Genomic DNA, 27,612 nt, shown 5'->3' with positions numbered 1-27,612 from the left:
TTCAGAATCAGCTGGAGGCTCACAGCAGGGAGATCCCACATGCTCGCTGCCATTTATAATGAGTGGCCCCCACCGTTGCAAGGCAGTTGCTCCCCACCAGCTCCTGGCTCAGAAGTGCTGACGGAGGGAGAAGTCCCCGCCTGCTTGATTCCCCTCCGCATTGCAGGGGGACCCCACGGGTGGCACATGCCTTCCTCGCAGGGCATGCACACAGCAAGGACTAGCTCCTGGCTCGTTCTCCAGCACACCTCCACCTCCTCATTTCTCTGTAATTATCACTGCCAAACTGGCTGGGGCGGCGGGTGAGGCTCACTAGGGATGCTCACAAAACCAGTGTCTGGAAAGCGCGGCGGGTCTGTGCGTCCCTCTCCCCGCGCAGGCAGGCCGGCTCGTTTTGCTGACTCGAGGTTTGAGCCGAGTCCCCCCGCGACGACGTCACATGTTCCGCATCTGCCGGCAGAAGTGTCTCATCCAGCAAAAATGTCAGCCTGCGCCCAAACAGGAAGCACCTGGTGCTGGTGGGCGCCCAGGGTGCCCGGAGGGGTGGGGGCACTGGGACAACACATTTCCCCTATGAGCAATTCTAACTGCTGACAAATCTCCCCCCAGCGTCGGCCAGCACTTGCATCCCTTGGGAATGCTCTGCACAGCCCACTGAGCTGTCATTCCAAAACCAGCCCCACCCCCCCCGCCCCGGCAGAGTCCCGGCTCCCAGGAGCAGGGAGCTACAAAGGGATGGGATGAGCCGAAAAGCAAGACCGCCAACACACACACATTCCTAAACATCGCACAACTCGGATTTTCTTCATTAAAACTGTTTTTCTAGCTGAATGAGAGTATGACAAGGGTGTCCAGGTTTGCTTGGAGAGGTAAGAGCTTTAGTCACGCTGCAAATGCCGTGGTTTGGGTTTTTATGGCAGCTCCCAGCTCCAGCTCCAAGGCTGTGCCATCAGCAGAGATGGGGATGAAGGCAGTCCGAGGCTGGGCTTGACCCCGGTTTGAGGGTCCGTCACAAAATCCTCAGCCACTCCCACTGGTCGGGACTGAAGAACAAATACAAGCTGAACCTGCTTAGATTGAACCAACACACTTGGTCTCCACAGGCCAGGAGCCTTCCACCCTCTGCAGCAGCTCTGCAGCAGCAGGGACCGGGACCACCGCAGGAGAGCAGCTTTTTGGGATGGGAGACTCCAGCGTCCATCACTGATCACCCTGCAGCCACCACTGGGCACCACAAGTGGGGAAAAGCAAGCAGCCTGTGTTGCTTCATCACCCCTTCCCCAGCCCTGCACTCCAGAGCAAGCCACAGAGGAGGGCAATCTCCGGAGCCCAGGCTTCAAAGCCACCGCAGCCAGCGGGCAGGGACATCCTTCCTGCTGCTGCTGTTCCCAGGCACAGTTACGTGAGTGGTGGCTCCTACCCACGCCCTGTTCCTGCCCTGCCACTGCCAGAAATCCAAGTGAACATCCCCAGAATGCCCAGGACATTCTCCTACAAAACAGCCACTTTTCCATCCTGAAGACCATGGTGAACCACCTGTGCGACCCAGCAGAGATGGAGTTAAGTGCTGCTGTTAACCTGAGTCCCTGCCCCTCCTGACCAGTGCCCACCACACTCCAGCCAACATAGACAGACTAAATTCTGCTTAAAATAACCCTCCAGTTAAGACATCCTCCCACAGAGAGGATGGGGCTGGACATCTACCATTAATTCATCCAGCGGTGCCACAGGCCAGCACCGAGTCCCCCCACCCACCACACCACCTGGCTCGGGACTGGGATGGCCAGCAATGGGGACGGGATGTCTCATCCCAGGCCGGACACACAGCCCACAGCAGCAGCCAGTCTGAGGGTGTCTCACCATCCCCGCCGGGAACTGCTGAGGCCACACCAACGTGCAAACAGGCTGAGCCAGGCGCTCCAAACCTCAAGCCGGGCACCGCTCCAGGTTCCACTGCGGCCAAAAGGTCTGCTGGGGGACAGCCTGCCCGTGCTCAGGAGTGACACGAGCTCCCAAGCAGCCGGTCCATGGGAGAGCTGCATGCCTCCCAGAGACAACACCCCTTGGAGGGTACAGCCAGATGGTTTTGGGTTCTCCTGGCAGGGAAGGGGGAAGAGCCCAGCAGCCCCACCATGCCCTCAGCGAGGGGAATGGGCAGACGAGAGCCGCCGGGCTCCAGCGGTCTGGACACCACGCATCGTGTTTGCAGAAGCAACGCCAGGGCTGGCTGGAAGCACAACCTCAAGAGCAGGCTTCTGGGATGCCTGGGACAAGCCAATTCCTCGCCAGATTTCTTCAGGGCACAAGCAAGGAGAAAACAGCTTTTTCTGATCTTCTCACATTACCAAATCCCACCTTGCGCGAGGCCACCAGGCTGGGCTCCTTCTGGCCCATGCCAGACACTCTCCAGCACACATGAACACAGTGCAAGCCCCTTGCACTTGGATGATACCTCCAGGGAGGTGAGGGACGGTGTCAGAGCCTGGAGTTTGGCTGTGTGGTGGGAGGCACGGTGCAAAGCCGTGGCCGTGCCGTCCGCGAGGCTGGCGGAGGGGCCACGGCACGGCCCAGGCAGCTGCACGCTCACCAGCAGCACGGGGGCAAGGAGGGGCTGTTTGACAAGCGGAGTCTCGTTCCCAGAGCTTGCCTGCTGCCTTGCAGAAATGGCAAGCACCAACCCCGCCTGCCCACGCGCGGGAGCGATGGATGGGATTTTCCAGGTTTCTTGATGCACTTGGCTGAGAGGCAGCTTCACTCAGCTCCACGCTCGGAGTAAGGATCACAACAAGAACCCAGCACAGCCCTGTGCAGGGACACCACCATCTTCTGCAAGTCCATCCACTCCTCACGTCCTTGGAGGGTCCAAACTGGGGAGCACCCAAGTATGAGACCCCAGCAGTTCTCTTTGCAGGCTGCAAAGCCCAAATGTTACCCCATAGACACAGCAGCTCCCCTAGGAGAGGCAGCAGGACCAGGCACTCTGGCTTTCCACAGGGATGTGGTGGGTTGAGCTTGGCTGGACACTGGGTGCCCACCAAGTTGGTTAGGGGGGCACCCAGCATCCAGCCAAGGTCAACCTGCCCCAAGGGAGCAGGGAAGCCATACAGGGGGCTCAGTCCCAGTACATGGGAAGATGCTCCTCCACCCATCCCATCCCTGGCACAAAAGCAATGGTGCTGCTAGTGGCTGGGCAATTGTTGGGTAATGGTCCAGCTCTCCCATTCTCCCCTGTGAGAGACCTCTTAGAGTGATGAGGGAGGAAGAGGAAAAAAATTAAATGTGACATCTCAGTTGCAGTGGGATTTATCTGACTCCACGCATGCTCCCAGCCCAGCACAGAAGCAGGGGGACACAGCGAGGACAACAGCCCTGATCTAGAAAACCCACAAGCCCACCAGTTCCCACCAAGGATGAGGTCAGACCTCAGAGTTATAGGGGATGGAGATTAACTCAGAGACACTGCTCCTCCTGAGTGGGGACGTGCAGAGGCAGGTTTCCTCTCAGTGCCAGCCAGGACATCAGAAACCTTGGGGGACATCCTGGTTGCTTGCCTTCACACATGATCTGTGAAGTGAAGACAAGCCCTTCTTGTTCGCCTCTGCTCCTGGGGACCAGTCCTGGCCTGGAAGGCTGCTGGGATGTGAGCTCTGCCAGAGCTCAGAGACAGAACTTCATCTGAAATGATCTGGGCAAACGCTTTCTCCAGGACAACATCAATTTGAGCCATTCCCATAAGAACAGTGCGTGGCTTTGCTCCCAGCAGCAACCATCAGGCAGGAGGACACTTCCCACTGGGCCCCTGAACAGGCAACTGGAAACCCGAGTCAGTTCAACTGGAGCCCCTTTTCAGGACAGGGACAAAGGAAAAACTCCCCATCCCAAAACTCTCCCTTCAGGACCCGAATCAGCATTTACTGTAGAGCCAGCGGTTGCCTGCCAGATGTTCAGACCCAAATCCAGCAGCCAGCAATGCCACCACAGGCTGGGGACACCAGGACCTCCTGCAAGCACCCTGCCAGTGGCAGGTTTCCCCGGTGGGTGGCACAGATACTGCGCAGGATGAACCCCCACAAAATAACATGTTTCTTAGAAAAGCATTTGAGATGAAGAAGGCATGAGGTAGAGCTAAACAGTTTGTTTTGCAGATTTCAACCTTCCCCTCTCTGAAAACAAGGTGTTCTGCAATGACAGTTCAAGCTTGCTCCCTTCAAAAACATCAAAAGAGAAATGCTTTAGCGTATCTGCCTTTGTTATTCCCTTCATTCAGCCTAAAGTGCACTTGGCTTCCCAAGCAGCCTCTTCCCACCAACACACGGTCCCAGCAGCACTTCCCACTCCTCCCTCACTGCTTCCCAGGCAGCCGGAGAGGTTTCCAAAGCAGTTTTCCCTTTTCTAAACACTCCCCCATAGGGCACGGGACCACGACAGCATCAGGACAGGAGAAGGAAGCTGGCTCGCATCACCTTACCTCGGAGAGCTTGACGCGTCCCTCCAGGAAGGAGCAGTCGGCGGCGTTGTGGGTGCAGATGTGGCGGTACTTGCACCAGTGGCAGGGGAAGGAGCCGTTCACGCAGGACAGGCAGCTGTGGAGAGAGTGAAGAGGGCAGCGTCAGGGCAACGGATCCACTGGGGCACTTTTTGGGGTGCTTCAGCAGGACAGCATCCATAGGGGATCCCATATGTCTGGGTGGCAAGGACCCCCGTGTGTGGGACGTGGGCTGAGCGCTGGCAGGCTGGGAGGGGGCATGCCTGCATGCCCCGCACCCCCGGGCTGTGCCCGTGGCAGGGTGAGGGGAAAGGGCCTTTCCAGCACCGCAGGGTTCGTGCCCCGGCTGGTGCAGCCACGCTCCCTCCTCCGCTTGGCAAACTGACCCTGCCCTCCCCGCTCCTGGGCGGGGACTGAGCTCCAGACTTTGGGAGCTTTATTTGGGTTCGCTGAAAGGCGATTTTAGCAAGAGGCAGCAGAACAAGAGCTCTGCACCGCGGGGGAACGGGGGAGAAAGGGCCAGATTAATGCACGCTCATTGAGAGGAAAATTATAACTGGCGAACGGTTGGGTCAGATTAACATTTCGGGACTGTAGCGCCTTTCAGCCGCTCACAATAGGTTGTGTGTGACCCCCTCCCTCGGCCCCAGCCCTCCGCAGCCGCGCGTGCGTGTGTGTGTGTGCGTGTGTGTGTACTTCCACCCCCTCCCTCCAGCCCAAGACATTTCAGTCTCTCTCCCCACCCTCCTCTCCCGGCTCTTTGTGCGGTGGGATCGCGCATCCCCCCTCTCCCCGCCTCTCCTGGGGGATGCGCTCAGGCACCCAGCAATGTTGGGAGCCCCATGCTCTGTTCTGCACCCCTCTTACCAAAGAAACAAGCCCCAGAGACCTGATGCCTCTTGCCCCCCCCAAAAAGCACACCCCTCCCAGCACCATGAGGCATTCCCTATTTGCAAGCACAGGGGATCCCACGGACCCCCACAGCCTGAGGGCGGCTTTTGGGGCCCTCACCCCTGTGTGAAAGGAAAGGGCTGAGCCCTCGCCATCACACTGTCCCGGAGCAGCAGCAAGGTCCCACATTAATGCAGCGAGCCTTCACAGGGCAGGTCTGAACCAGGCATGCCCCGTGCAGCCCAAGCTGCCCTCCTGAGGAGGAGACAGGAGAGCTGCTGAGGCATAAGCTCAAAGGCAAGAAAAATAATGAGCCTGGCTTCAAAAAAAAAAAAAAAAAAAAAAGGAGGAAAAAAAAAAAAAAAAGGCAGCAGCACTATTTTTCTCCCTAGAAGGCTCATACCTGCTGTCACTGATCCAAGCATGAACAGGATCGGGCCCAAAGCAATTATATTTAAACAAAGGCAGGATCTTCCCCTGAACACAGCTCTGTCAGGAGGCAGGCAGCCTTGCCCAGCCTGATCCCACTCCTAAATCACAGCTCCCTCTCTGCCTCTACCCCCCCAGGAAATGACGGGGAAAACACAGCATCACCGTGCGAGGTGGCAGAAAGACAGCCTTCCCTGAGAGGGCGGCAGGGCCTGGCATGCCGAATCCCTCGCCCTCCAGCAGACTTCTCACTTTGGAGGTGTGGGGACGGTGCACGAGGGGGCCGCAGCAGCACGCAGCACAGGGTGCAAACACACACCCGGGGCTTTGCAGGGCCACTGCTCCCTGCCCGCCCTGGGGTTTCACACACCATTACATATACAGCAAGAGCTTCCCAAATCCATGCGCACACACTAAGGAAATATTTAATTAAGCTGCTTGCAAAGGGGGCTGGAAGTCATTTCCATGTTTCGCTCACATTTTCACTTCCAAATGAACAGCCCTTTTAGCTTTACCCACAAATATGCTAATTGAGATGCTCCTTATGCAAATATATGCAATTTTATTTCAGCTGCAGAGATTCAACTTAAAAGCAAAGCCATAGCCTGCTATCTCTGGTTGCTTTGATGGAGGGAGGTGCAGAGGGTGGGGGGAGTGGGGGACACAAGCAAAGCGAAAGGATGGCTCCTGCCCTCCCAATAAGGGCTCAAGCAGCGACTGGTGAGCAGGTAAATTCAAGATGTGGAGGCATCAGGGCATGGAAAGCCCAGGTTAATCCTCATGGAAGCAGAGCGACCACAGAGAGGTCGGGTAAGAGCAGCATGGTCCAAGCAGTCACAAGTCACATGCTGGGGCATAACCACCAACCCTCAAACGAAATCGGCCCTCTGCAAAGGAGAGATTTTACAGCCACCAGGTCTTTCAGGGTTTGCAAAAAGACTCCCCAGTCCTCTCTCCGCCACCTCGTGAGGCACCTCAAAGCAGTCAGGTGAAACACCCAGCACAACCTTGCCCCAGGCACTCCGGCACCCAGAGTTGCAGCTCTGCTCCGTAGCTCTTCAGGGCCAAAGTCAAATATTGGCTATTTTGGGACCTTCCTCACCTGAGGGTCTCCTTTTGCCATTTAACTACTGCAGGTCCCAGATGGTTTGCTGGTCTCCACTCGTCAAAGGACCTAAAGCATCTCAAGGTTATCCTCCACGTACGCCCTGAGGTGGTTCCCTACCTCCCACTTCAGCCCTCCCAGCTGCTTCTAACTTAATCGAGCCACTTCTAAAGCCCCATCCTTGGAGATGGTTTTCACGCTTTCCCTTCTGCCGAGGTTCTCCATCTGCCATAAGGACATCAAACGCTGTCGTAAGAGTGTTCACCTCCATACGTCTCGCTCCACAACATTTCTGCTGCATTTAGAGCCTGGCTGGGTCACAACCCTGGGCTGGCCAAAGACTCTGTAAAGTGGCGAGCAAGTCAGCGCCCAGGTGCCAGTAACACGGTGAAACCCCATTTCCAACCTGCCTCGGTCCTTCTGGCCTCGGAATGCCCGTGTGACCGCCCCAGCTCCCCGCGAGGCTGCCCAAAGCCCAGGGCAGGAGCCGTGGTGGGGCTCCCCGGCGGCAGGTCAGGCTGGGCGGCATGGCCAGGGCCGTATCCCCGGTGTGTCCGTGTGTCGCTGCTGTCTGTTCCCGGCACAGGAGCAGGTTGCTCGGCAGCATGATGCCATCTGTGCTGTCTCTCTCCTTCCCACGGTCAGGCACTCTTCCCTCATCACTTCTTGCCTAAGAGGCTTTCATCACTCCTGATAATTAGAGGGAGGCTCTCCTTCATGTGCTGAAGTCCCCCCCCACCCCCCACCTCCCAAAGCGTGCCAGGAGTGCAAGAAGCCCAGTCAGGCAGAAAAACGATGCTGGGGGTGCAGCACAGACACAGACCCACAGCTTGCTCCCCATCTGCCTCCTCCTCAGCCCTGCCAGGGGCCAGGTGGAGTCGAAGCCCAGGCTGGGAAGGGGGTCAGACACCAGCAGTGCCCCCCTTGCCTCCTAATGTTCTTGTGCAAGAGGAGTTGCACCAGCCTCAGAACCGCATTTCAGAATAACTGTGCAAAGTGCCCCATCTTAAAACAAGTCCAAGCTTGCTACCAGCCTGCAACCTCCCCCAGAAAGAGCAGGCAGCCTTGCAGGAAGCAGGGCAGCTCTGCCCACCTCCAAGTGACTTGGGGGTGAAGCCGGAGCCTGCCCACAGCCTCCACGCCTGCCCCCAACTCACTGTACAGCTGGGGTCAAGACCTCCCAACACTGCTTTCCTCCACTTTCATAACTGAGCCCAAACTGGTTAAGGCCACGCTAGGGAAACGCCTGATAGGGCTGCAGAACAGGCGTAGTTTGGAGAGTGTGGCAGGACAGAGAAGGACCATGTCAGAGCTGGGTGCATCTCCAGGGTGGGTGTTGGGCCACCAGCATCGCTGCAAGACAAGCCCAGACCCGGGGGTGGCTTTGGGGACCCGCTCCTCCCTGGGTGCACAGGTTGCTCTGCAGAAGGCACCTCCGGCCACCATGGGGAGGTCACGGCTGTCTCCACACCTGATCCGAAGCGATCACAGCGGATGGGAAGCACGGGAAGCCAGCGGTGCCGGGCCCCGGCTCCTCGCTCGCTCTCCTTCCCGCACTCCCAGCCCCAGGAGAGCCACGTGCCCGAAGGAGCCCAGAGCGCTTCAGCACGCTGAGGAGGGAAGGCAGAAAACAAAACCGGTGTCCACAGGAGTGAGATAAGCCTGAGCAGCAAACAGGAGAGGGACCGGGGGTGCAAGCGCTACACGCACGCGTGCACGCACACACACAGACATCCGGTCTATTTCCATGGAGCAGCACATTCCTGGGGAAAGGACACGGAGGGAAGGGCAGGGAGGAGGGACAGGGGCAAGTTGAACAGCACTAAGAGCAGAGCTGGGGAGGTCCACCGAGGAGAGAAATTATAAACACAGTGATGACGGAAACAGCATCTGCACACACACAGCACAGCCCGCCTGCGAGCCCCCCGACTGCTCCTCAGACCTCCTCTTGGCAGGAGGAGGATGCATCTTTAGCAAATACGCAGCTCTGGCATAGCCTGCATCTGGAGCAGCAGCTGTCAGGGGTGAGGGGCTGAACTGCAATTCTTTGGGATTTAGATCCATCTCTCTGCCCCAGGGGGAGAGGGAAATCCTGAAGAGCAGTGGGAACAGACAATCAGTGCCCACAAGCCCCTACGGGTAGCCTTGCCCTTCCCGACCGGTGCCCAAACCCAAAGCCAGGATTGCCACAGTGGGAGATCAGCTCTCCCCTCCCTCCAACCCTGCCCATCTCAATCTGTTTCTGCCCTTAATTTCATGCCAGCCCAATGTTTTTCCATCCCTGCTGGGTTCTGCCAAGGGCCTTACTCACAGGGTAGGGGTTGGGCACGCTGACCCGCTGCAGGGTGATCCAGGGCATCCACCATCACACTGGCTGGAGGACGCAGAATCAGGCCCCAGCTTTTAAGGTAATTCACTTGAAATACTTTCAGCTGCCTCCCCTCACTGAAACACAACACCAGGCTGTACCAGCCCTCCTCATTCACAGCAAACACTACATAAACCAGGTTATCCCAAGTGGTCTCTGAGGCCATCCTATAGGATTTTCCACCTGCCCCACTCCAGGAATACACAGGGATCTGTTACCACCTCGCAGCTCAGCCGTGCAAACTCAGATACACTCACTGAACTGCTTGCAGCCATCTGTCCATGCCTTTGAAAATAAAGCATCTGTAAGCATCTGGAAATGAGCAGCGCTGGGCCAGCGGAGAAGCGGCCACGCCACGTGCGGGCAGCTCGGTGGTGCGGGCAGCTGGAAAGGCTGCAGCGAGGAGCCCAGCGGCGTGAGGGCTGGCATCGGCCCACGGGTGCCAACAGGTGCCTCGGCCACCAAAGCAGCCCAGTCCTGCTGCTCCCAGCCCCTGGGACATGCATTAAAATCCCATTTGCTTAATGGAGGCTTAGAGGGAGAGCCTGACCTGTGGGGCAGGGCCATGGCAGAGTCACATCTCTCCAGCCAGGAGAAATTAGAGCCGCTTGGCATGTCTTCCCCTTGGCTCCAGCCTCGGAGAAATTCAGCACCCCACAGCTGATGGGACCCGGGTGTCACTGCAGCGAGGCACAACCACGAGGCTGGTAGCATCATGACCACCTCCTGGATAGGACACACAGCACGGGTGTGCACCAGCACAGGTTTCCAGGCTGCTCAGATCCCCTCTCGGCATCAGACCCACTGACATGTGATTTTCCCCCTTCCCCTTGTGCCACCATCTGGATTTCTGCTTCCATGCTGCAATAGCTGGTCATGCTGGCGGGCAGTCCGGTGATGCGCTCGGCACACCAGTGCTCAAAAAAACAGCAGCGCTGAAAAACCTACCCATAGCATTGAAGGAAGCATTGAAGCTTCTCTGCCCCCCTCCACTTGCCAGCCCGCTCCCTGCAGCCATGCTCTCCAAAAATCCAAACTGCAACAGGATTTACGGAGCAGAGATTCCAGGAGAGAAACCCAGAGAGCAAATATGGAAATAGTGGGAAAAAATACATCTTCATATTCCCTGAAACTGCTCGCTGGCTTTCCAGGAGGATTACCCACTCACCCACCTTGCCAGCAAGCATGGGCTCTGCTGGAGGCAGGCAGGGAGTCCGGTGTCACCATCTGTATCTTGAAAGTGGACTCATTTCCCCACGAATGCTTTGAAAAGGGAGTTTAACACTGACAAAGACAACCTCAACATCTGCCTGCATACATGCTAGACACGGGCTAATTCATTGGATGGTAAAAAGCACCAAGCAGTTTTTAAACGCCTGCTCTTGATTGATGCCCATAGGAAACCCCCAAGGGAACCCACCCCGGTCCCTGCCATGGGGTTTTCCATTCCATCCTCCACCGCAGGAACCAGAGCCTGTCCCCAGAAGCTGCAGGTAAGCTTGCACGGGCAGACCTGCTCCCCCCACCATGGGCTGGCAGTGACCCTCAGTCACCCACATCCCCCTCTGCAAGGGACCCGTTTTTCTGCATCGACCTCCAGGTTTCCACTCCCCCACTCAATGCACCTCTCAGCTCAGCCAGAAACATCCCCTGCTTGATGCTCAAGCCTTCTGGGGCAAGAAGCCCAAAAGATGCCACTGCCTGGAAATGCCTGCCTGAATTCCCTGGGAGCCCTGAGGCTGCCGGGGTGCAGTACACCAGGCTGGGACCTGCTGTGCCCTAGAGAAGGTGTGAGTCCCAGACCAGTGCTCCCACGGGCCCCTCATGAAGAAGTACCCTGGGAGCAAGGGATGCTGGTCTGCAGTGGGGACCGTCCTACTGCCCTGGGTGACACTATAAAGCCCTGAAATAACAGACAAAACAGCAACGGGCACCCAGAAGGCACCCCCTTGGCCTTGACCATCACAAGCCAAACTTACAGGCAGCGCAACCTCCTCCACACCTCTCCTTCCCTGCAGGAGAAGGGATTAGATGTATCTTCCCTTCTGCAATCCCTCCCTGGACCAGGCTGGTTCCAGCAGTCCTTGAAAATGCACGGGAAGAAGAGTTTTGCAAGGCACTGAGAAACAAGAGAGCCAGGATGCGCACACAGAGGCAGCATCGGCTCTGCCGCTTGCAAAAGGGCTTTAGTGGTGTGTCTTGCTGATGCCTTTCCAGATGTCTGCTGAAAATAAGAAGGATCAGACTCTCCCCGGTGTACACGGTGGAGCTGCATCGGCTTCCCTGGAGCTACCCCAGCTGACACCAGTGAAGCGCTGACTTATAATCCTCCCATCTCTCCACAACCATCTGAAAAATCTCACCTAAACGTTTTGTCCTCAGCTGAGAAATGATTTGACACACAAGCCTCTGGCTTCCAGCCTAAGCAAAGCCACCCAAATATAAAAAGAAAACGTAATGCACAGTGATCAAAGATCTCCACAGGAAAAACATTAGCCTCATGGAAAAGCATATTGTTCCTAATACAGAATTTATCAGGCTGATGTATAGATTTTCCTCCACAAAATATGAAACCTGGATCTGAAAGGCTATTAACTCCAAAGAGATCCATTAAAGACGCCTGTCTGCAAATGGTATTTAAAAGTATTGCATCATCCTAGGTATTGTCATGTTCTTTGGCTATGACTCGACTGCAGGTCACAGCTAAAACTGCCTCCATACCCTAAAATTCTTGATGTAAAGGAAATAATAATAATAATGTTCACCAGCCTAGAACATGGACTTTTCTATCAACTCCAACCGGAGCCCATAAATATTAATGCATCCATAATTAGCCTTTTTAAATAATGCATCCAAAATTAAACATCAACGCAGTAATAAATCAGTCAGAGTTCTTTGTTGTAGGTTTGTTTGGCTGGGGGTGGTGGGGGGGGGTGGGTGGTGGGTTTTTTTTATTTGCCCACTCCTGTGTCAGGCACATAAAATAAAATGCCAATTCCCTCACCACCTCTTCCCGCTGGACCAAAATGCTGGAGCCCCAATTGGACCAAATCCGATGCCAATTATACTTAAAAGTCTTCTTTCTTTCATTTAGAAAAATAAAAGTCACATCTGCTTTTTGATTTGCAAAATAATGATATGCAGCCAGCCCGAGCCAAAGCTGAGCTAATGTTATTGAAACCACACGACGTGAAGGGAGACAAAGCTCATCTCAGGAGTCAAGGTGAGGGATAAAGTCAAGTTTGCAAACTCTCTCCTGCCTCGCTGGCACAACACTCCCAGGAGCCAAGACCCACTCGCTGTGTGAAGAGCAGGCAGGGCAGAAATCCCGGAGGCGCATGGTTTGAAGGGGCTCTCCTCCGACACAACCCCCTCGCAGCTCACCACAGGTACCAGCTGGGGCACCCACATCTCACCTGCTTTTCCCCGCTCAAAGTGGAAAATCCGAACAGGCTTTGGAGGAGCAACCTGCAGCAGAGCTCCCAAAGCCAGGCTAGACACTTTGCAAAAAGTCATCCGAAAGAGATCACTGCATTTGCTTATCTATAATTACTGATCAGCTGGAGCGCCACCATCCATGGGAGGTTTCTGGCAGGGTAATGAAATAGCTTGCATTCTTGAGCTCCAAATTCTTTGCCCAAACACACCCCAGCATCTCCTCCGACGTGCCCACAGCAGAGCCATCTCCCCGCTGCTCAAGCACACCACCCGCAGCTCCTCATCAGGAACTCACTGTTAGAGGCTTTAGACACACTGCTTAGACAGCACATCAATAATCCGCACCTCCTCTATTTTATCACATGCATATCTCAAAATGCCTGAAAATGTCTACGTGGAGTAGATTTCACAGCAGCCTGACAAGAAAGCAAATTCACAATTACTTCCAGTTAGGAAATTCTTGGGTAAACGCCCCAGGACATGCAGCATGTTCCATCCCCATGTTGCTGTAACTTTCCAGCTCACTCTCCAGCAAGCCTGGGAAGCAGGTACCGTTGCAGGAAAACACAGGCTTCTCCTTTTGCATCACCAAGTCACTCCTATTAACTGTTTCCAGGAATAACAAGATACTTGGCATTTTTGGTCACATGGATTGCTACAGTCTGCAATGCAGTAAACTTGCTTTTTCTTCCAAAGCTTTGCCAAATCCAAACCCCTGGTTTTAAGTGAGGTTCTGCCTTGATGTTACACATTCCTACATATCCAAACTAACTGTGGGTGCTCTGGTCACCATTCCAGTTTACAAGGGCAAAAGGAGGAGGTTTTTCACTGCAAACACCGGTATACTTGACTGCCCTTTCCTCCTGCAACACCAGCACCCACAAAGCTGAGATCTTGCCCAGTCACACATTGCCCCCCCAATCTGTTCCCGAAGCACTCTCGCGAAGCCCAGGCCACTTACGACTGATGGACGCTGCAGTTGTAGAAAACAAAATCCACAGAGGCAAACTTCTTCCCCGTCTCCTTAGATTTCAGGTAGAGCTTCACCACTCGCTTGTCCCCTGGGAGAGACCCAGGCAGAAAAAGACATCAGAAAGGACACAGTGTACAGCCCAGCATTCAGTCCAAGGCTTGTGATGGGCTGTACGGAGCTGGGCATCACCACTCAGCCCAGTTAACTAACAAAATCCCCCAAATCTGGCAATAAAAAGAGTGCTCACTCACCCCTACGCAGCCACCAAACAGGCCAGCAGAGCCCAAGTGCAGCTCTGAGCCCCCACAGCTATCTACAACCTGCTGGCATGGAGGCAGGTGCCTTGGGTTGTACTGGTGGTACAGAAGGAGAGCCTAACAGTTCTGGGGTGAGCAGAATGTCCTAGAGCCTGTGGCCACCTACAGAACATCTGCCCAGGAATGGTCCAGAGGTGGGAACAAGGCCAGGGTGCCCAGACCACTACAGTGTCATCAAGCAGCTGTGCCCATGGCTTGGAGGAGACCAATGACCAGTCCTCCATGAGCAGTAATGCCCTTCTCCTACACCCCAAGAACCCAACTTGCATCCTGCTCGGGGGCTGGGGGTCACTGTCACAGGAGGACTGTCCTCCACATCTTCCCTGTGGGGCAATAAGTGGGAGAAGGTTTGTCTCAGGCTTTCTTCCCACCCCAGGGCACAAGCTCACCACGGCCCCTCGTGATGGGGATGACATCCTTGGCAGAGGGAGAGCTGCAGTAGATCTTCCCATCTTCAATGCGGCTCTCAGACTCGGTAAAGTCTTCAAAGGAGCAGTTGACTCCTGCCGAGAGGTCCGGGACATTCCAGGCCTGCAAGACCAGCTGGAGAGGAGAGGCAAGAGTGTCAACACAGATAACTAGTAAAACAGACTCCTCTGTGTCTGCTATGTGTAAGTCCAGCCAACAGAGAAGACCAAGGGTGCAATCCCTCCTCTGCAACCCACACATGGTGGGGAGACCTGCTCCGGGCTTTTGCCAGAGAGCCCCATCCATGGACCTCTCCACGCAAGCAAGGAGTGCAGATTTAAATGGGTTAAAAGATGGAATGACTCACAGACTCCCATCCTCTGCCCTCACCATACCACAAGCTATTAGGCCTCACCTCTCTACAGAGACCAAGCACAGCACTGGGGCTAAAGAGTGTTTCGCGGAAAGGCGTTCACTCCAGCAGAGCCAAGGAGGGGAGGAATCCACCTCTTCCTTCACAAAATCATTCCCAGGGTCAGCAGTTCTCACTTTACAAAACGCTTGCCTTATTTCTAATTTGAATTTTTCACAGCTTCCAGCCATTAGTTCTTGTTATGCCTTTCCTTGATAGATTAAAAAGCCCTTTAGTCCCTGATATTTGCTCCTTGTAAAGGCACTTATACTCTGTAATCAAGTCACCTCTTAATCTTCTTTTTGATAAGCTAAGCAGATTGAGCTCTGGAAGTCTCTCACTGCAAGGCATTTTCTCCAGCCTTCAACTCATTTGCATGATGTTTACGGGAGGTTTTCAGCCTCTCCTTTTAAAAGCTGGACTCCAGCCTGAGCACAGTGTCCCTGTGTCGACCACACCAGACCTCCACACAGCATCCTGCCATCGGTCAGGGGGATAACCACCCAAGAGGTGAGAACACCATCCAGCTCCTGGCTTTGCCCAGGGAGCCTCGAGAGCCCCGCAGCAAGGGCTCAGCCCTCACACCACTTTCCAGAACACGGGCTGAATGCCTGTCTTGTCCTCCATGTCTAACTTTAGACTTGGCAATATCAAACCCGAATATCTCTGCTAAACTAGCCCTACCCAAACCCAACTGCTCTGAAGGAAATCTCATCCCATGCCAACCCCTCAGTCCCAGCAGGTCCCATCCTCAGCCATCTCACACTTATCTCCATGTTACCAGTGAACGTTAGCCCCTGCAGAAGTGCTTTCCAAAGCATTTCCATCCGGTGACAATTCCCTTCTGACAAGGACTTTTTGAGATCTGTCACGGAGCCAGTTCTTAATCCACTTAACATGTGCTTTATCAATATTGTATAATGCTAATTTTTAATCAGAACATTGTGTTGTACCAAGTCAAATGCCTTGTAGAAGCCTAGAGACATCACATCCCTGCAGTCCCTCTTCTAATTCAAGTCATAATTTCATCAAAGAACAAAATGTGGTTTGTTTGACATAAAACCATGTTGACTGGCATTAATTATATTCCCATCCTTAAACCTTTATCAGTTGTATCCTGCACCAGTTTCTTTCCTTTAGTTTTACTAAATCTGATGTCAAACTAAGCAGCCTCTGACCATTTGGTCCTTTCTGCATCTGGGCAAAACATGAGCACCTTTTCTGTTTCCGGGGATTTTCTCAACATTCACTTATTTATTACAAAGTCATATTATAACAAATATCTGCAGGCCACAGAACTCTGTGGCCAGATCTTTTAGGACTCTTGAGTGTCAGATAACCAGACATGGCACTTTTCAAAACTTTATTGCTAGTATACGCTGTTTCATATTCTCTTCACAGCACTAATGGCCTGGAAAATACTTTGGGGAAGTCCATCATCCTTTCTGTCTGCACAGAGAGAGCAGCAAGTTGTGCATCGAAGTCTCATCCCAAAATATCTACTAAAGGCCAGGGTCAGAGACAGGCTATTGAGCTAGACAGACCTCTAGCCTACGAATGGCATCTCTGATGCTGGTGTTTGTACTATGGAGAGATTATTTATTGCTTGGTTATGTCTTTTCTGAATAATCATCAACTGGTTTATTATCTCCATCGACAGGCCAGCCCCCATCAGTGCCCTGCATTTTGCTACGTTTTATTTGTCTCGGACCTCTCGTCCCCTTTCTCCCTATTTGTTGTACACTCATTATTTTTAATCACCACCTCCCCAGCCATGGCTTCCAGAGAGTTGGGAGCTGGCTAGGCTGGCTCTGCGGGCAGCAGAGGTGGCTTACCGGGACCTCCGACATGGTGACCGAGATGTTCTTCGGCTGGACGGTGAGCTGGACGCACTGCCGCAGGTCGGAGGCGAAGCGCTGGGGCTCATCCGCCCGCTCGCACCGGTCCTTGCGCGAGCATCTGGAGGGGGATGAAACCACCACGGTGAGGAGGAGAATCCCACCAGGCCCTGCACTGCTCCGGCCTGACGCCGCAGCAGACAGACCCTTTGGCACGGGGGTGATGCCCAGCTAGGGACCTTGGGTGCCTGAGGCCCGTACAGGAGCTTTGCTTTCCCCTGGTGCCAGCACTGGGAACTTCTGGGGGTCTTTTACATTCAGCTTTTCTTATTGGCACAAAGATGCCAAACCCAAGAGCCCGTGGGCAGGATTAGAAGGGCCCTGCCAGTGGCTGCGCCACACATGGGTGCTCATGAGCACTGCCTGGGTGCCGCAGGAAGGGATGACAGACCCCCTGGGCCACTCCATCCCCCCACGGCTCAGGACTGAAGTCCAGGAGATACGTCCCCATGGACACCAGCAGTGGGGACGGACACGGTTTGCAAACCACAGTTTGCTGGCGTAGCCCCGGGGCTGAGCCTGCAGTACTCACATGTTGTGGAGGACGCACCAGCCACAGTGGGGGTCCCGGGAGCCCAGGCACAGCTCGCAGCTCTCGTACTGCTCGCAGCTCTCCACCGGCACCCGTGTCACCTGCGGGGAGCAGGCAGGGAGTGAAGGGGGACAGGCTGTGTGTTTCCCTGCTGTGTCCACACCTGTATCCCACCAGAGATGGGACTCACGCTGGCCCACGGCTCCCACCTCATTAAAGCAAAGGCAGCGGTGAGGAGCAGGTTGAGCCCCCACCATCACCCGCTCCTCTCCCGAGCAGCACATTTGAAAGCAACACTTCCACCCTAGGGAGGCTTTTACTTCAGCCAAGCTCCTTCCACCACTGCATCTCCGCAGGGCTGTGGGATTGGGCTGTGCCGGCTCCCAGCGCCGGCCAGGCGCCCTGCAGCTGCCACAGCCCTGCTCCGAAAGGGTTACCAGTCCTTTATTAATTGCTCCTCCAGATTTGATTAAAATCCCCTCGTTCTCCGAGCCCTTCGAGCTCTGTTACAACTGTTCATTTAATTACTTTCCACCAGCACTCCGATAACACCGAGCCATCATAGGGAAGAGAGTGGGTTTTATTAAGGAGAGGGGAGGAGAGGGGGGGGGGCGAGGAGGGGGTGCAGGGAGCTGCCTGCTCGCCTGCTGCAAGGAGCCAGCAGCACCAAGCAGCCGCCCACCCCTGATGCGCTCATGCCTCAGTTTCCCGCTGCTCCCACAGGGCAGGACTCACTCATTAATTAAGATTTACAAACTTCTCTACTGAAGGCTAAATCCATGGTGCTATCCCTCCTTCCAGCCCAGCAGGGCAGGGCATGGGCTCAGTGAGATGCCCACAGGGCTGGGATAAGGCTGGCCAACCAGTACCCTCTGGTTTGCACACCAGTGAAGATACCTGTAGTATTCCTATTTGTTTGTCCCTGACATTGCTTCAGGCAGGTGGTAGTGAGGGGGTCAGCAGTGGGTCCCCCCTAAAGCAGACCCCGCACAGGCGTGTGCTGGCTCCCAGCAATCATAGTGGCCCTTGGGGGAGATCCCCAGTCCAGGTCAGCGTAACCACCTCCCCAGCATCCACAATTCCAACATCTCCCCTGCAGAGGGGAGGCTTAGCTGAGCCAGACCTGGGATACAAACAGCCAAGAACAGAAACACACACAGGGAAAGCTGCACAGAGGAGCCTAAATGCAGTTTCTGCCTCATCTGGAAAATCACAGGTTTCCTGCAGCAGGGCAGAAACCAGAGAAAGGCACTGAGAGGCGGAGGGAAAGGGCTCCGCTGTCCCCACCGGGCTGTCTAGACAAACCCACGGCCCTACTCCAGCATCCTTCCCTCTCCCAAGCCCCCCGGCTGGCGGCCAGACCTGTTAGGCTCTGAGCTCCACTGCGGTCCCACTCACACACACCTCTGCTGGGCAGAGGAGCGGAGATGCTACGAGACACAGGCACACCACGTCCCAGCACAGCCACCCTGCGTCACCCCACCGGGCATGGCATGTGTCCCTGCTGACACCGGATCCAAAAAGTGCCACCACTGCGGCATGAACCTCCTTCACCCTCTCCAGTGCAGCCTGTGGATGAATGAACTCATACCAGCAAGCTCTCCCAAACATCAGGGATCACACAAATGCTCATACAGCCAATGAAAACTTCCTTATTGTGAGCCCTGACTGCATTGCCAGGACAGCAGCACCGGATCCGGATCAGGTCTGTACCTCTGATTGGCTCAGCATGAGCAGAGGAAGGGACCTAGGGGCACATGTCAGTGCCTAGAGGCACACCAGCCCCATGTCCCCGCTGCCCTGAGGTGCAAAAGCAACTGCCCCAGAGGAGAAAAAGCTGTTTGGAGCAAGACGTGTCTGCTAACCTGCAAAACCCTGCTCAGGAAGGAATAGCCAGAACACGGAGGAGGTTTATGGCCAGCCTCTTGCAGCAAGGAAGGGTCAGGAAGCCCTCAGTCCTGAGGGACCACAGAGATTTCAAGCAGCTGCTGCTAATGAGCAACGATTTGGGGCAGTGTTTTTGCAGAGGGGAGCAGGGAGGAGCTGCTGCTGGTCCCCTGGGACATAAGTCCCCAGGCAGCCCTGATGCCAGGAAGCAAACGCCAGATGCCACCAGGGAGCTGCCCAAAAGGCTTCCCAGCGCACTGACTACAGGCTGGGGTGGCAAAGTGGGCTGCCAAATCAGGAGAGCAGAGGGGCTGCCATCCCCTCCCCTTACCTGTTTCTCGGTCATGGCGTAGATGTGCTGGCGGTCGGGACTCAGCACCAGGTCTCGCAGGATGGAGCTGCCCTCGTGGGCCACGACATTCTCGTACTGCAGCGCTTGGTGCTTCCTCTCAGCTGGCAAGTCCACCAGGATCTGTGGGGAGAGCAAGGGAGAGGGTGAGCACTGTGCCACGTGCACCTCAGCCCCCGCCCAGGGAATGGGATGGGGGATTCCTCCTCTCCATCCCACACCAGCATGGCCACACCACGGCCACTGCAGCACGGCAAAGTAAGAACCACTCTGCAAACATCCTGACCCTTTCCATAAGACCAAACTGCAATGTTTTCTTCCCTTTTTTGCATGTCTGGTGCATTTGCACCACGTTTATGCTGACAGCGTTTACCTCTCTCCAGGGATGGAAGCCACCACATCCACGGTTTTCATGCTGCACCCGCCTCTGAGCTGCCCTGCTTCCCCCACTGCTGCTCAGCCTCAAAGCCCCTCCAACCTGCAGCATAGCACAGGCGAGCCCCCAGCTTGCAGCAAAGCAGCAAACCCCATCTTGTCGTAGTGATACCAAAAGCAGCTTGTATGCTGCACCGCACTGAGCCCCAGCTGGGCAGGACGCTGCGGTGCAAGCACGCAAGGCTCCCATCTCCCCATCCATCAGAGGAAACGCTTGGGCTTACGACCGGGGAAGTCAAGAGGGTCTCAAGGAAGCTGAGGGTCAACAGAGGTTCAGAAAGTGCCTTTGTTCCCTGAGCAGGAACGTGCCGAAGGCTCTAATCCCCTTACAGCTCGCAATTACATTAAGGCTTTTCCTAAGTACACCAGTTTCTGGCTGTACCGGTGATAACCACATCAGGAGGCACCACGGGGCTGTAGGCACCCATCAAGCAGTATCTAAACTCAGCTGTGCTACTTGCCATAACCTGATTGTCACCTCCACAAGCGAGACAATTCCTGTTAATGCCATAGCTTATGATACCTCCAGATTCAGGCCGTACCCTGGCACAGGGCAGGCTCAGGGGGACAGTGCCAGAGAAATGGCTCAAGGGGATGGGATGGGATGGGATGGGATGGGATGGGATGGGAGCCACGCCAGCAGCACATTCTTCAAAAAACCCAGAGGCAAGCAGAGAAGCAGCGTGCCCAGTGAGATAGAGCAAACGCTGCCTGGGATCAGCTCCACGCTGCTGCCAGCACACGTGGGGAGCCAGTTTGGCACACCCCTCCGGACTCAGGATCTCCCCATCGCATGGGTCCAAACCCTCTGCTTTGAAGCACCCCCGAAAATGCATCCCACAGCCCCGCCCTGATCATCGCACCCACTCCCACATCCCGGCAGAGCCATGCCCAAGTCCTTGTGCCCCCCATAGCAGCTGCCCTAGCACCCCAGCCATCTCATCCCCCTCCTGCAATAAATCGCCACTGGCATTTGCATAGTTCTCAATCAGGAGTATACGGGGCCAGGAAAGCAGGATCCCGGTGTGCAGCTGATTAGCATGGAAATGTATGCGGCTCACAAACAAACCGGGGCCCGTTTAATTAGAGCGGCGCCTTTGATTCACTGCCAGCCTCCTGCATGCACCAGCTCCGGATTATTTTTAGGCAGTTTTACAAAACAAATGTATTTAATTAAGAAAGAGACCCCTGAGCAACCAGAGAGCGACAAGTCCTGCACAGCAGTGAGCAAAGGGGCCGCCCTCTCCCCGGGGATGTGGTGATCGGGCTTGCAGAGCCAGGCTAACGCTTGGGAGCCCACAGCACAGCCAAAACCCCCAAAACCCCCTTGTATGTCCTGCCGCAGGACTGAAGAGTTTTTGCCATAAACCACACTGGTGCTGGTACTTACCTGCCTTCTCAGCATCCTTTGCCAGACCCCCACACAGACTCTGGTCCCTATCACCCCCAGCCAAGGTACCACCGTGTGCTGCGGAACGCAGAGGTGCCAAAAGCCCATCCTAAAACCTCTGCCTGCCCTTTTGATGTGAGGGGGAGTCTTTCTGCCCAGGTCCAGGATCACATTTGCTTCCACTCCAAACACCTGAAGAGGCGAAGCCCCAGACACGTGTGGTACAGTGTCATGTAGGACCCCCTGCCCTGCGGTGCCCCTTGCTCAGTGGTACCCAGCATCACCCCCACAGCCCAACCCTGCCTCCCCACACCCCCTCGCAGGTCTCTCCCTTCCTGGCTCTCAGCTTCTCCCCTACAAAGTCCTGTCCAAGCTGGCTCTCCGGAGGACGGTAATGGGGAGCATCCCCCCCTCACCAACAAGGTATCATCTCCCCTCCCCACTACGGCAACGTGACAAATGCACCTTTCCAACCCTTTTATGGGCCGCAGTTGCGGCACAGAAGAATCGATATAGTTTTACCCTGGTTCTAAAATAGATCTATGGCTGGATGTCGCGCTGGCAGTAATTTTTAACTAGCGGGGTAATTTCCCCATTACATTATTACACTGTGCAGTGCTGGGAAAGAGAAAGAGATGTATTAAAAAAACCCAACAGACATGAAGCACTTCCAGTTAATTTCAGGCTCCAGGAAGAACCTAAAAATACTGCTGGTAGTCAAACGGGGGTGAAGCCCAGCCTGCCACACATCAGGGTGTTCTGGTGAGGGGCACGGGGCCACCTCAGGCATGCCCATGCGGGAACCCCTCTCTCTGGCACCTCTCTTCCCACTAAGGATGCTCTATAGGTGGATTTGGGATTCGGGAAAATTAAATTTGGAAGACCTGGCAAACAAGCTGTTTCCTGGTTGGCCAAAAGGCATGGCACAGAGGGAGTTTGAGAGTTAGCTCGTGGTAGGCAAATCCATCCCGCTGCTCTTTGCCAGCACGAGGAGATCATCAGCAGATAGACCCCAACATCATCCCATGCCAGGAGGACCTGATTGCCCACAGCACCCACTGCGGAGCAGGTAGAGGTGGGAAGCTGGCATCAGGGCCTTTCCAGCAGGATTTGCCCAACGAGAACCCACCCACCCCAGCTGGCGGGAAGGGGACAGGGTGTATGGACCATAACACAGCAGAGTGGTACATGGGATGCACGAGCTGCCTTCTACCTCTTACAGACACTGGGAGGGATCATTTTCCCCTCTTTCCCCACACCCGCAGGGTAGCTGGGGGCAGGGGAAGGGGGAGAGGATGCAGTTTAATCAGAACAGCCCCCCTCGGAAACACGTTCCTTCCTGCCCACCCTGCTTGCCTTTCCACCCGGGGGAAAAGACATTTACAACAAATAAATAAATAAATAAACCTATTAACCTTTCCTCCTCATCCTGACGCTGATATAATTACCCAATACTAATAATTACTCACACTAATTTCTCGCTCAGGATTCCTGCCCTTGCTCTTGCCTGCCTCAGGCTGGCTTCATGCAGCAGCTCAGCGGTGCTGCCTCCTGCGGGGGGGCTGGCAGGAGCCCCGGGGGGGGCAGCTGGACCGTGGGGCCATGCTGAGGTGGAGGAGCAGAAGCAAGGGTCGGCTTGTTGGGCTGCTGCCTCGTGAAGTAAACGGAGGAGACCAGAGGCAAGAAATTACAAGTTCCCTGCTGGGGTGAATTACCTTAAAGGAAGCCGGGAGGCTGCTCTGCCAGAAACCCATGTGCATGCCCTCCCCACCCAAGCAAGGAGCTCACCCACGGGGCGAGCACCCAGCACACTTTCACTCTGAAGAGGGAAGGTTTTAAGACCTGGTCCCCCAGAAGCTGAGCAGGCTGGTGGAGGCAGGGCAAGGCCAGGAGATGCAAAGGTGTCTCACCTTACCAAGAGGCTCCTCGCCCCCCAGGCCAGCCACGGAGAACCTCAGCGAAGGAATGATGAGGGAAGGGACAGCATGCAACACTTCAACGCCCAGACACCTCAGTGTAATGAGTGACAGTACAGAAGTCAAGTCCTCTCCCAGGAGGCCCAGAGAGGGTTCTTGGGGATGGTCTTGTCTTGGCTGGAGAAGGGAGTTGCCATCCCGCACAGGACTTGGAGGAGGAGAGCACATCGCCTTGCTAAGAACCATGCAGCCGTGCAGGGTCATAGCTGGACAACAGCACTGGCCGGTCCTGCTGCTGTCTTGAGCCCTCTGCTCCCTCCAAAGCTCACCTCTCCTTTACAATCCATGATGCTGGAGCATCCAGAAGCTTCTGCAGGGCCCAGGCCATACCACAGCCAGCGGTAGTGAAGAGCTGCTGCCCTGAGGAGCTGTATAAGACAAAGGCTGGGACCTGAAACCCACGGGAAAAGCAAAGGGAAGCACAAGCACCAGGAGGGCAGAGATAAAACAGAGAGATGGCTCCTTCCATCGCAGCATGCTTGCTCCCCTGGGCAGAATGCCCTCCAGGCCTGCCCAGGTGAGGAGGCACCTCCCCACTGCCATAACGGCTGCCGGACTGCCGCTCACCAAACCGCCGAGGGGAAAAACCTCCCCCTGTCCTTAAGGCCACCAGCAATGGGCACAAGGCGGAGAGGAGCATCTTCCCAGGGCGGCTGTTTGGAAAGACAGGCGATGAGAGGAACGAAGGGCAGCAGCCGTGACCTGGCGGCCACCCAGCGCTGGCAGTGGGTCCGGAGGAGGATGGTGGCAGGGGACAGGGCTTTACAGCTCAGCCTGGGCCAGGGACGCCAGGCAGGGAGGGAGGAAGCACAGCCGGAGAGGGAAGGCAGCTGCAGACATGCCAAGGCTGCTTTTGGATTTAACACGTGTCATCAGGGGCCTGGCCGGGGCCCAGGACGTGCTGGGGTGGGCCACCAGCTCCCCACAGGACCAAAGCCACATGTTTGGGGGTACTCAAGAGACCCGGTCTCACTGCAGGGGGGACACCCCAAGCCCATCGCTGGGAAGAGGGTGCTCTTCAGCACCCCACAGCCAGTCCCCTCGCAGGGTTCTCCCACCCCAGCCCTCCATCTCCCCCTCTCCAGGCTCTCAAGTCCCCATCCTGGGTCCCAAGCGGTCCCCCACAGACCCCTCCTCTGGGCAGGAGAAGTGTTCAGCCACGCTTTGTACTCTTATCTGTACCGGGCTGTGATTAATTCGCAGCGGCTGGCAGCAGCTACAAGAGGAGGGTGCTTTTGCCCGCCTGCCACACTTCAAAGGCAGGGACTTATCTGCCTGAAACACACTCCGCAGCCTTTTCACGGGGACCCTTTCCAGTTCCACGGGGCTCGCGCAGTGCTGACGGGCAATGTGAAAGAAAGGCTTATTTACAGGAGTGCATTTCAAAGCCTCCCCATTTACCTCTCAACACTTGCTGGGGGAAGCAGAGAGTCCTGCAGCCCCGGGGATGTCCACTGGGGACAGAGACTGAGCAGGGAGGGGACAAGACAGGGCTGTGAGAAGATGATGGATCAAGGTCCCTATCCCACCTTCACCAGTGTCCTGGTCCACTCCTCCTCTTGACAGTGAGCAGCTCCATGGCACACCCCTGATCTGGGAGGAGGAAAAACCTTTGACGTGTGGAGGGGAGAGCCCAGCCCTGGGACCAAAACCTTCTCCACCCCATGCCACTGGTGCTCATGGCTTAGGCACCACCAAAGCCCCAGGCTCCTGCACCCAAACCAGCGAGTGCACACCCCCTCTGCAAGAGCAGGGCCATGCCAACAGTCCCAGCATTCTGCTTTGAATTTGGCACCATCCACCCAAAGGGCACAGGACAGAACAACCTGGAGAGGAGGCAGAACTGACCCCCCCAAACCACAGGACCACCCCCCAGATGCAATAGAAGACCCATGCAGCCCAGCCACCGAAGGATGGAGGTGACAGCTGCCAGGTGGTGTCACACAACACCGTGCCAACAAGCCTACAGCCGGAAAGGGAGTATCCTGTGTCCAGTCAGGGGGGCTGGCAGGGTACAGGGACCTTGCCGGGGGTGCCAGCCTGTGTGGCCCCTCCTGGCACGTGGCCCAGGCTCACCCCGAGGCAGCAGGCAGCATGGTGACAGGGACACCAGCTGCCCCTCCACATTCCTTCCCCACCAGCCGCTCCCCAGGGACCAGCAGCGCCAGCAGCTGCCACCCACACCCCCCCCTCTGGTTCCCAAAGGAAGGCGAGGGGTTTAAAATGAGGTTCCCAGATCAGCTGCTCCAGGGACACACACACATGCCTCTTCCCCCCCACCACAGGAAGGTGCAGGGGCTGCCCAGCAAAATATGGGGCTGAGAGCAGCTGTGGGGCCGTGGCACCATCTGTCCTGGGGTGGGGGCCACAGCTGGTGGGGACAGGGGGCTGCATACTGCTGGAGAGGGGAGCACTAGCATGCAGGGGGACAAGAGCAGGGAGGAGTAGGCAGTTGCTCCTGCTCCTTCCCGCTGTACTGCAGGTTACCAAACTCTGGCATCCAGAGTGATGAGGATTCGTTTCTGGTTTTGCTCAGGCATCAAGGAAATTGTCACCATCTAGCCGTGCTTTACCAGGGCTCACCATATGGCTACCCTGTGCCGCAGGGCAGGAGCCGCGCACCCAGCCAGAAGGGCCCAGGCAGCTGGGGGCAGGGGCACATCTTTGGGGATGCATCTCCCACGGGCTCGCACCCGGGACTGGTGACAGGATGGCCCTGCAGAAGCATCCCAACTATGCGAGGTGGGCTGGCAGCCAGCACCCCTGCTACCACCGCTCCCCCCTGGCCTGCCACCCTCCCCGCCGGCCCCAGCAGCTGCCCGTGCAGGAATGCACCAGCCGGGATCAGGCACAGGCCTCCTCCCAGGCGGGCAGGCAGCTGCCTGCTGCCCGAACCCGGCGCCCCAGGCCCCTGCAGAGGTGGGTGCCAGCCTCCTGACCTCCTCTGCGGGGAGGAGGCTTTGCCAAGCCCCTCACACGGGGCTGGGATGCTCCTGCCTCATCACTAACCCACCAAGGGAAAGCGGCGAGATGAACTGCTTCATTCCACTCAGTGAAACCCATTCACTTTATAAAGATGAACACAAGCAAGACTTTCATCCTGGGCCCAACACTGCCCTGAACTGGAGAATATTGAGACTTTAATTATATCAGTATAATAAAGCAAAAACCCAAGAAGATACTTAATCTAAGTCAATGCTCATAACAGCAACGAATGCCAGCGACTTGCCGACACTTTCAGACATGACACCGGTTCATCTAACCGGTTTTGAAGTGTACATTATTGCTGGTGCATCATCTCTGGGTGATATCCCGAGCTCGGCCACGTAGGCTGAGGACAGATGCGCTCGCTGCACATCTCTGGGGAGGTGGGGTGGGAACTGTGCAAAGGCTCTGAGGTTTGCCAGAGGAGAGAGGGGGGTGACCCTGCCCAGCAGGACTCCAAAACACAGCACCACCTTCCCCAAAACTCCTCAATCACCTTTTTCTTTCACTCAAACTCATTTCCATCATTTCCTCTTGTTCAATCACCCCCATGAGTGGTGCTCCCGCATGCTGAGCAGCCTCGGCAGAGCCAGCCAGCCCAGCACCAGCCCACATGGCACAGCATGGCATGGCACGGCACGGCACAGCACTGACCGGCCCCGTGCCCATCGCCTGCAAACCTCCCCAAAACCTCAGGTATTCCCGCATTGCTCCATCAGCAGGACGGGGAAGTACAGCCCAACACACCATTCCAGTAATTCTGACAGAACTGAAACACTGTCAGAAAAATCTTTTTGATCTCTCTGTACTAAAACTGAACTGCTGGAAAGAGGGAGCAAGTGCCAGGACACCGTGTGGGAGCAGCACCTTCACCAACGTCAAACCAGGGTGCAGGAGGGACTGATGGAGACAACGAATAAGGGAAAGGAGTTACAGGCACTCCCCCATCAGAAGCCACACGACATGGAGCAGGTAAAGGCACTTGCCCTGCTCCCCTCCCCAGCAAAGCCCCAGGTCCTGTCCCCCCCAGCCCCATGGTTTCTCCAACGGTCTCGAGCCATTGATTTCCCAGCTTTGCCCTTCAAAACTCTCCTGGCTCAGTGCCCGGTTTGTATCATCTAGTCACTCAGGAGCAAAATATCTCTATTATTATTGCAATTATTTCCCAATCAGCATTGCTCAGGGCTGCGGCGGTCAGAGGGAGGGCCCCCAACAAGCAAATCAATGGGCAGCCTCTGCCCTGGGGGCGGCCAAGGATGGGGCAGGAGGTGCTGGCAGCTGCCGAGCGTCACAGGGAAGGGCAGGCAGAGGACGGGGGTCCCCAAGGACCCCT

The 27,612-nt window shown here is 55.9% G+C and overlaps 1 protein-coding gene across 3 annotated transcripts in view; it reads right to left on the bottom strand.

The window, feature by feature from the left end:
* Positions 1 to 27,612, bottom strand: part of PLXNA1 (plexin A1) — a 122,208-nt gene that overhangs the window by 50,327 nt on the left and 44,269 nt on the right. For all 3 annotated transcript variants that reach the window (XM_042799536.1, XM_042799535.1, XM_032994896.2), the window contains exons 4-9: positions 19,476 to 19,616; positions 17,258 to 17,358; positions 16,663 to 16,786; positions 14,397 to 14,550; positions 13,679 to 13,778; positions 4,469 to 4,583 (exon numbers count right to left, since the gene is read on the bottom strand). In XM_042799536.1, coding sequence (XP_042655470.1) covers positions 4,469 to 4,583; positions 13,679 to 13,778; positions 14,397 to 14,550; positions 16,663 to 16,786; positions 17,258 to 17,358; positions 19,476 to 19,616 — 735 coding nt within the window. The remainder of the gene's footprint in view (positions 1 to 4,468; positions 4,584 to 13,678; positions 13,779 to 14,396; positions 14,551 to 16,662; positions 16,787 to 17,257; positions 17,359 to 19,475; positions 19,617 to 27,612) is intronic.

This window comes from Tyto alba, unplaced genomic scaffold (assembly GCF_018691265.1).
Source record: "Tyto alba isolate M040663 unplaced genomic scaffold, T.alba_DEE_v4.0 Super-Scaffold_3, whole genome shotgun sequence".
Taxonomy (NCBI): Eukaryota; Metazoa; Chordata; class Aves; order Strigiformes; family Tytonidae; genus Tyto; species Tyto alba.
The sequence above is the reverse complement of the archived record's forward strand: the minus strand, read 5'-3'. Positions and strand labels throughout refer to the sequence as shown.